The sequence below is a fragment of the Arachis ipaensis genome, chromosome B05 (genome assembly GCF_000816755.2).
Source record: "Arachis ipaensis cultivar K30076 chromosome B05, Araip1.1, whole genome shotgun sequence".
In the NCBI taxonomy this organism is placed as follows: Eukaryota; Viridiplantae; Streptophyta; class Magnoliopsida; order Fabales; family Fabaceae; genus Arachis; species Arachis ipaensis.
Window position 1 is genome coordinate 146,653,816 of NC_029789.2, and position 9,706 is coordinate 146,663,521.

The 9,706-nt window shown below is 38.0% G+C and overlaps 1 protein-coding gene across 1 annotated transcript; it reads right to left on the reverse strand.

The window, feature by feature from the left end:
- LOC107644809 (RHOMBOID-like protein 2) lies at positions 695-3,440 on the reverse strand. Its single transcript, XM_016348736.2, has 5 exons — positions 2,986-3,440; positions 2,369-2,532; positions 2,061-2,224; positions 1,636-1,886; positions 695-1,001 (listed from the first exon to the last, which is right to left on the reverse strand). Exons 1-5 carry the CDS (start codon positions 3,318-3,320, stop codon positions 887-889), a joined length of 1,029 nt encoding a protein of 342 aa, XP_016204222.1. The 5' UTR covers positions 3,321-3,440; the 3' UTR covers positions 695-886.

Consider the following 9,706-nt stretch of genomic DNA (forward strand, 5'->3'; position numbering starts at 1 on the left):
ACACACAATAAATTTATTATTAGTAGAAAGTTTTAAATTTTTTTAATAAATATATTAAAAAATTATATTTTTTATATTTTTAACAAGAAAAAAATTAATTTATAATCTTTTTTTTTTACCAAAGATATGAGACTCGAACCCGCAACCTTTTAATTGAATATGGAGAGACTATGCCATTTGAGCTATTACTCATTAGCAAATTAATTTATAATCTTAACATGTAGGCTGGAACATAAAATATAAACCCTATTTATATTTCACAGCTTTTACACTTTATAGTGATATATTTTGGTAGCTACAATTCAAGCATCTTGTCATCATTTCACACGGGAAAAAAAATAGCGGCTCTTCATTCACTGAACCAAACCTCTCATATAACCTCTCATACTTTCAAGCAAAACCATTATAGTGTTAAGAGTGTACGGTTTTGGTTTTGGTTTTAAGAATCGATTATTATGGTTTGAATTTTGTGCAATTCAGTTCGATTTTAAGATTCATATATCATATATGTAATAAGTTTAGGGTGACATGATTTGATGATTGTTTAAGTTCCATACACGTTATAAGTTTTGGATTAGATGATATTAAGTTTAAGTTACTTGTTAAGTAACAAACTGAAAAATGATTATACACATTACTAGTGTAAATTTCAGCTTTCTGTAGTTAAAGACCCAGAAGACTATTGGAAAATGAATTCATGTACAAATAAATTTCTTTGCATATAAAATAGAAGAGTAGAAGTATTCATAAGTCCACATAGTCAAACCATTAGTCAATTTTTAAAGACATTAGCAAAGAAAATAAAATAAACGAATTTCCCAAGCTATTAATATAACTATACATAAAAGAACAGAAACAGGATCATGCCCCCTTCAAACCTTCATTATTAACTGTCATTGCATTTCCATTTAGAAGTTGGAACACATGTTAGATAGTGACACCAATGGCAATGATCATAGCCATTGTCACCCCGGAATAGCATCACCAAAGCAATCAATAACCTGCAATCCAACCACTTGTGATATAACTACAGAAGCGCATGAATTAGATCAATCACAAACTATTAAAATCACAGCAAAGCCAATGATGGAATCAGCATTGGTTGGTAGAAAGTACATTAATCAACAAGTAACAAGCTTCACAATGTTCTACTAAATAGAACTCGTTCTCCCTTTTCCAAGAAAGAAATAAAAATATGGGTAAACTACATTAACCTCTTGTAAAGTTAGGCAATACTACATGCACTGCCCTTGATTTGTCATGCCTATACTAGTTTACCGGAGGGCAAGTTAGTGTCATCTTCTTAGGGAAGCCTTTTCCCATTAAATGACATCGGCTACATGGACCAAAGACGTCACTACGTCGTGTCCATGCATTGGAAGGTGACGAAGTTTTGCGTTAGTTGTAGCAGGCCTAACACAATTCTACATAGATCCAAAGATGTCATTGCGTAGTGGCCATGCATTGAGCAAGTTAATGTCATGTTTTACAAAACAAAAGGGACTAAGTGTTTTATAACCTAAATCTTAGGGAGATTAGTGTATATTTTTCCAATTAGAACGATGCTGTTGGTAATATCGCCTAAACCACTAAAAACAATAACATTACTAATAAGTATTTTAGAAAGGAGCTCACCCAACAATCAATAGAACAAGAGAGATAAGCCATAGAGCATATTGGTAAGCCTTGTATTTTGACTTGAAGCGAACACCAGAAGGAAGACGCTGCTGCTCTAGCCAACCGTATTGAGGACGAGGAAGAAAGATAAAGCCAAGGAGAAATCCTGTTAGGAATCCCCCAATGTGAGCAAAATTATCAACATGGGGCAAAATGCCAATGGCAAGATTGATGACAATAATGACCAAAAGTGAGAGTAATGCAGCAGCCTACAAAATGCAGAAGAAGAAGAAAAGTGAGTCAAATGAAAATTGAGCCTACTGTACTATAAACAGAATCAAGTATTGTTTCAAAACTAAGTCCTTTGAATGTAATTAACTCTTCAACTTAAAGAACTCCTAAGCATAGAGAACAGATAAATAAGACTGGACCAATGTGATCACCTTGTTGGTATAAATAGTCCAGTTAGTAATAAGTTCCGAAAGCATTGCTCCTAGAAGTCCAAAAAGAGCACCAGAAGCACCAACAGAGATATTGTTTCTAATAAATAGAGACGAGAGCACACTCCCACCAAATCCAGACAACAGGTAAATGATTCCTATCCTCACTGCGAAATATAAATGAAAATGTTGGATATAGTCATCTATAGTGTTGATCTTGAATAACACAAACTAAAGTTCAATGGTTTTATCTATGTCTTTCTTTAGAAACATGATGATCAAAATAACCCCTTCGGGAAAAGGAAGCATACCAAACCCGAATTGTTGTTCGAGACGAATGCCGATAAAGACCAAGCTCAACATGTTTGCTGCCAAATGAACAACTCCGGCATGTAACCAAATGCAAGTGATAAGTCTCCATCCCTGATGATGATTAACAACACTATCCCATTGAAGGGCTCCCATCTTAGTCAACCTTCAGAAATCAAAAGAAAACAAAGTAGTTTCAATCAATAAAAGTCCTTCAGGAACATGATTAGTTGATTACTAGACTACTCCACAACTACTATTATCAGTAATTCAGATAACTGCAACTTATTATGCCATGGAAAATCCAATCCTCTTTGTTCAAGTTTTCACAAGAGGATTGAGCAGCAAAGGACAACATTCCATTATTTTGAAGACATTATTTTGGAAAACCTAATAAACTCTTAAACATAATGTTTACTTCAAAGCCAAAACACAACCAGAGGAACTTTTATCTAAACTGAAATGCTAGACTATACTACCAAATTGAGATCATGAGATTAATACCAACATCAACAAAAACACAACAATTCCCAAAATAATAATAATAACAACAAACAATGAGAAAGAACAAAGCATTGAAATTGAAGCAAAATTGAAGAGCAGTGATGAGAGTTGTTACGTTATGGAAGAAGGTCCAAACAATGGATTCTCAGAGAGAGGCTGAAAGGAGAATCTACCGAGAAATGTAGCCACACAATGACCCCGAACCCGAATACCAGAATTTTTGTTGGGACAATCATTGATGTACATAGCGACAATGAAAACAACAGAATTGGCAAGAACAAACATAGGAACAAGCCAGGATGTCCAAGTGGTTTCTGAATGATAAAGATGAGAAGCAGTAGTAGAAGTAGTAGGAGCAGCATAGTAGTAATTCCTGTTGGAATTCCGTATCGGTGCCATGTTGTTCTTGTTAGCCCCACCAGCTTCTAGATCTCTGTAACTCCCAGACATGTTAAAGTTGTTGTCTTTCAGTTCTCATTTGGAGAGAGGAAGCGGAAGCAGAGGTAGATTAGATTTGGAGGAAGAGGGGGAGTTACTGTTTACTAGTTAAGTTTGTAACTTGCACACCATTAACTATTAACCAAGTAATTAAAATCAAACCTTCTAAGAAACGTGTGTTCGTGTGCTGTGCCCCACTCCCATTAATCAAAAACATGAGTTTCAGATTTCTAATTATTTTTCTTATAAAATATCATATCTAGTATTATAAAACTTATTATATATTTTTCTGTTTAAAAAGGAAGATCCTAAGATTTCTATTTTAGACATAAAGTTCAATGTCCTATCTCATTTTAATTCTTGTTCTAGACAGAGGCTTAGATGACTAATTTTTTAGAGATAATACTTAATTTGGTCCTGAACTTATATACGAGTTTTAATTTAGTTTCTGAGGTTTCAATTGCCTCTATTTAGTCTCCAAAATTTATAAACGTATCTCATATTAGTCCCTGAGACTATTTTTAGTATAAAAACATTAATAGAACGTTGTTGTAGACTATCACATGTCACGTTAAAACTTGTAAAATGATGCAGTTTTGGTTTTGACATTTAAATAGCTCAAAAACGGCATCGTATTACTTATTTTGTTAGGTAAAATTTTAATAAACACCATTTAGAATATTGTTTTTAGGTTATTTAAGTGCCAAAACCAAAACGACATCATTTTACAAAATTTAGTGTGGCATCCAGCTGTCACGACAGTATTCTGTTAATATTTGTACGTTGAAAATTATTTCAAGAACTAACATGATTTATGTTCACAAAGTTTGGGGACTAAATAGAAGCAATTGAAACTTCATGAACTAAATTAAGACTCGCATAAAAATTTAGGGACCAAATTAAATATTATCTGAATTTTGAACGACAGTGAATTATTTACGAGGATTTGTGGTGTTTACCAAGGAGTCTTTGTCTTTGTTGGTCATCATAGTGACGTGGCAAATGGTGATTGGGTTCAAGTTTGGAGGGTTTGTTGAATGGAACAACGTCAACAGAGATTGTAATGTGTTTCACTTTCCGGGAAAGCTACATTGTTTGTTATTCTAATCAAAGTATAAACTCCTTTTACTCTCTAGAACAGAAATTAAACTTCAAATATGGAACATGCCAGAGCATTGTAAGACAACAACTTTAGGAAGAAAAATCGCTGCTAGGGTGGGAGAAGTCATGGAATGCAATGTATTCTCAGCGGGTCCAGGAAAAGGAAACTTTCTTAAAGCATCAGTCATGATAAGGATTAAGGATCCACTGAAAGAAGGCTTAAACATGGGGAGTAAGCGAGATGGTTTAACAAAGGTGGAGTTCAAATATGAAAGGCTGCCCACATTTTGCTACTTTTGTGGCAGGATCGGACATGATGTAGCAAACTGTGAGATAGCAGAAGCAGAAGAAGAGCACACCAGTAGTTCAAAAAAAGGGCTGGGAGCCTGGCTAAGAGCAGATATAATAGGCAATAAGGTGGAGCAATCAGCAGAACAAGAGAAGCCAACTAAAACGGGAGACAAAGAAACTGAGAAAGGAACGCAACAAGGAAAGGGAGAGGTGTTAGAAAAAATGGCAAAGCTAACTATGAAGGAAAAGAGCCAGCAATTCATAGAATACAAGGAAGGAAGCAAAGTCTCAAACAGGGAGAAAGCACCACATCAAACAGCAGAGGTTGAAACCATTATGGTAGAGATCAAGCCAAAACTTTTTCAGTTTTTCTTTCATAAGGAAATAGATATGAGAAGAGTTCTGAAAGGAAACCCATGGATGTTCCGAAATTCATGGCTACTGATCAAGAAATGGGAAAGAAGAGTAAACCCATCAGAAACAGATTTTTCTAGAACAGAAATTAAACTTCAAATATGGAACATGCCAGAGCATTGTAAGACAACAACTTTAGGAAGAAAAATCGCTGCTAGGGTGGGAGAAGTCATGGAATGCAATGTATTCTCAGCGGGTCCAGGAAAAGGAAACTTTCTTAAAGCATCAGTCATGATAAGGATAGAGGATCCACTGAAAGAAGGCTTAAACATGGGGAGTAAGCGAGATGGTTTAACAAAGGTGGAGTTCAAATATGAAAGGCTGCCCACATTTTGCTACTTTTGTGGCAGGATCGGACATGATGTAGCAAACTGTGAGATAGCAGAAGCAGAAGAAGAGCACACCAGTAGTTCAAAAAAAGGGCTGGGAGCCTGGCTAAGAGCAGATATAATAGGCAATAAGGTGGAGCAATCAGCAGAACAAGAGAAGCCAACTAAAACGGGAGACAAAGAAACTGAGAAAGGAACGCAACAAGGAAAGGGAGAGGTGTTAGAAAAAATGGCAAAGCTAACTATGAAGGAAAAGAGCCAGCAATTCATAGAATACAAGGAAGGAAGCAAAGTCTCAAACAGGGAGAAAGCACCACATCAAACAGCAGATGTTGAAACCATTATCATCGAAGAGACGAACGGAGAGGCTACAGATCAGGGGGAAGAAGACAAAGAAAAAGGAAAGAAAGTAGATAAGGAACTAAAAGAACAGAAGAAGGACAAAGATAAAATAGAGGACGAGGAGGAATCTCAACTTCAGAAAAATCAAAAGAAATGGAAGAGGATGGCAAGAGAAGCTCCACTAAGAATAACATGCCAGAAAACTAAAGAGCCAGAACAAAATAAAAAGAGGAAAGAAGAAGACACAGAAATGGAGGACAGGGAGATGGGAGGCAGCAGCAAACGCTACCAAGCAAGGAGCAAAAATACACAGGCAGAGGCTGCAGGGCAGCCCTGCCAAATCCCATGAAGATAATTAGTTGGAACTGCCGTGGGCTTGGGAACCCATGGGCAGTGAGAGCTTTGAACAAGCTCTTGAAACAGCAAGCTCCCAACCTCATATTCTTAATGGAGACGAGGAGAAAGATTGACGAATTAAATCGTATTAGGAATAGAGGAGGAATGGGAAACATTGCGGGGATTGACTGTGAAGGGGAAGGAAGAAGTAGAGCGGGCGGCTTGGCGGTTATGTGGGATAGCTCTATTGTTTTGGAAGTATCATCAATGTCCTTGAACCATATAGACATGAGGGTAAAAGCAGCAGAAGTTGGACAGCAGTGGAGGATTACGGGGTTCTATGGGAATCCGGATGCAGCCAACAAGAAAAAATCATGGGATCTCTTGAGCTCGCTTGGTCAATCTCAAAACATGCCGTGGTTGGTTTTTGGAGATTTTAACCAAATCCTGGAACAGAAAGAGAAGACAGGGGGACTGCCAGTTACTTATAGCCAAATGAAAGGCTTTCAAGAGGTACTACAAATGAATCAGCTGCTAGACTTGGGGTTTGTGGGGCACTCTTTTACATGGACAAACAACCAACCAGGAGAAATGAACATTCAAGAGAGACTAGACAGGGCAGTTGCAACAATTGACTGGAAGGAAGCTTTTCCAGAGACAATTGTAAGACACTTGCAGAGGTACAGATCAGATCATTGTCCTCTCTTAATAGATGTAACAGGTCAAGAGAACAAAAGAAGGAGGAATAGGCCAAATATCTTCAGATTTGAAGAAATGTGGCTTCAAAACCAAGAGTGTAAAGAAGTAATTTGCAAGAGCTGGTCGGGAAGTGCAGAACATTTGAAATGGAAGCTGGAAAATTGTGGAAGAAAGCTACAACAATGGGGAAAACATAATTTTGGACAACTACCAAAGAAGATCAAAGAGAAGCAGGATTCTATAGAACATCTCACAACCCTCCCGCAATCTGAATCGACCATCATGAGACTAAAAGAGACACAAAGGGAGTTAGACGATTTGTTGTACCAAGAAGAGATTAAGTGGGCACAAAGATCAAGAGCAACGTGGCTTAAAGCGGGGGACAAAAATACTAAATATTTTCATCAGAAAGCATCACAAAGGAACAAAAGAAACCGTATAGAGAGGATTACCGATGATGCAGGAATTCTTTTTGAAGATGAAGAGAAAATAGAGGAAATTATAGTGAACTTTTATGAGGATTTGTTCAAGACCGAAGGGACAATGGAGGAAGAACAAGTGGCTGCAGTAGTGGGAGGCAGAGTCTCGCAGGAGGCTTTTAATATTTTGGAGGAGGACTTCACACAAGAGGAAGTCAGAACAGCCTTAAAGCACATGCACCCAACTAAAGCCCCCGGACCGGATGGGATGCCGGCACTCTTCTACCAAAGAATGTGGGATATTGTGGGAGAGGAAACTTCCAAGTGGGTCCTTAACTGTCTAAATGGGGAAGGAGACTTTGAAGAGATGAACAACACCTTTTTGTGTCTAATCCCCAAAACAAAGACCCCAAAGCACACTAGAGAATATAGGCCGATATCTCTTTGCAATGTGATTTTCAAGCTAGCGACGAAGGTCATTGCAAACAGACTAAAGCAAATTCTTCCGGGGATTGTGGGAGAGTACCAAAGCGCCTTTACTCCAGGTAGATTAATTACGGACAATGGCTTGGTGGCTTTTGATATATTCCATTATATGAGGAAAAAGGTGAACGGAGCAAAGGGTTATGTGGGCATAAAGTTAGATATGGCAAAGGCTTATGATCGGATCGAATGGAGTTTTCTCTTGGCGGTTATCAAGTGTATGGGGTTCCCACAAAAGTGGGTGAAACTAATCCAAAAATGCATCAGGTCGGTGTCTTTCTCAGTACTTATCAATGGCAGTCCCTCCAAGAGTTTCAAACCTACTAGAGGCATAAGGCAAGGGGATCCCCTTTCTCCATACCTATTTTTATTGTGTGCGGAAGTGTTCTCAGGTCTCCTTATCAAGGCTCAGGAAAGACAAGCGATTCAAGGAATAAAGATAGCTAGGAATGCACCCGAAATATCACACCTTTTTTTTGCGGATGACAGCATTCTCTTCATAAGAGCAACAGATCAAGACATCATTGAAGTGAAGGAAATTCTACAAACATACCAATTAGCTTCAGGCCAAAGGATCAATTTGGATAAATCGGAAATCTCTTTTAGCCGAAACGTGCCTCCTCTCAGACAGATGCTTATCCAAGATTGGTTACAGATTAAGGCAGTGGAGAACCATTCAAAGTACTTGGGGATTCCAACTTTTGTTGGAAGATCTAAGAAACAAATCTTTGATTTTGTCCAAGATAGAGTTTGGAAGAAGCTGAAGGGATGGAAGGAGAATAGCCTTTCCAAGGTGGGGAAAGAAGTTCTTATAAAATCAGTCGCTCAAGCAATCCCCTCATACATTATGGGATGTTTCCAAATGCCCAAAAGTTTATGTCAACACATAGAGAGCATGATCAGTAAATTCTACTGGGGGAGCAAAAATGGAGAAAGAAAAGTGCATTGGGTTAGATGGTCAAAATTAAGCTTGGCAAAGCAAGAAGGGGGGCTAGGTTTTAGAAGCTTTGAAGCTTTTAATCAAGCACTTTTGGCCAAACAAGGATGGAGATTGATTAAATTTCCTAATTCACTAGCACCAAGGACATTGAAAGCCAAATACTACAACAAAAAATCTTTTCTAAAGTCAGGTATAGGAAACATGCCAAGCTACACTTGGAGAAGTATTTGGAATGCTAAATGGGTTCTACATTTGGGAGGCTTGTGGAGGATCGGTAATGGCAGATCAATTAGTATAAAGGAAGACCCATGGCTTCCAAATCAAAACGGATTCAGAATTTGGAGTACCTGCTCAAGTTTTGATTCGGAAACCAGGGTGGAACAACTTATTGATCAGGAAACTATTCGATGGAGAGAGGACATTATCAGACAGAATTTCTATCATTTCGAAGCAGAACAAATACTTAATATTCCTCTAGACCAAAACCAACAAGAAGACTGCTACTACTGGAAAAAATCAAAGAAGGGAGAATATGAGGTCAAGAAAGCTTACCACCTCATCCGCTCTCAGCCACAAAACCATGCTCAGTCCAGCAACCAGGAGCACCAGAACAGATTCCCTTGGAAACTTCTTTGGAACACAAAAGCACTGAACCGCACTCTTAATTTCACATGGAGACTGCTAACATCATCCCTGCCAACTAGAATCAACATTCAAAAAAGAGGTATCACAAGCACATCACTTTGTCCAAGATGTTGGAGAAAGGAAGAGACAGAAGAACACATATTCAAAGATTGTACCTGGACACAACGATTTTGGTTTGCTAGCCCTTTCAACCTCCGAACAGAGAGAGCACAGAACCACCCAATTGGAGCTTGGATTGAAGAATTACTAAACCAAATCAGAAAGGGGGAAAGAGGTCTTTTTCTGGAATGCCTACATGCAATATGGTGGGGAAGAAACAAATTAATTTTTGAAGATAAGAAAATAGACATACAAGAATTAGTGAACAGAGCAACTCTTAGATACCAGGAATTCACAGTC

Excerpts from the sequence above, each read along its gene's own strand:
- LOC107644809 (XM_016348736.2), bottom strand. The coding sequence starts at position 3,320 with ATGTCTGGGAGTTACAGAGATCTAGAAGCTGGTGGGGCTAACAAGAAC. Across the intron at positions 2,225-2,368 it reads CGAACAACAATTCGGGTTTG|TGAGGATAGGAATCATTTAC; the intron begins GTATGCTTCCTT and ends TATATTTCGCAG. Across the intron at positions 1,002-1,635 it reads CTTGTTCTATTGATTGTTGG|GTTATTGATTGCTTTGGTGA; the intron begins GTGAGCTCCTTT and ends GTTGGATTGCAG.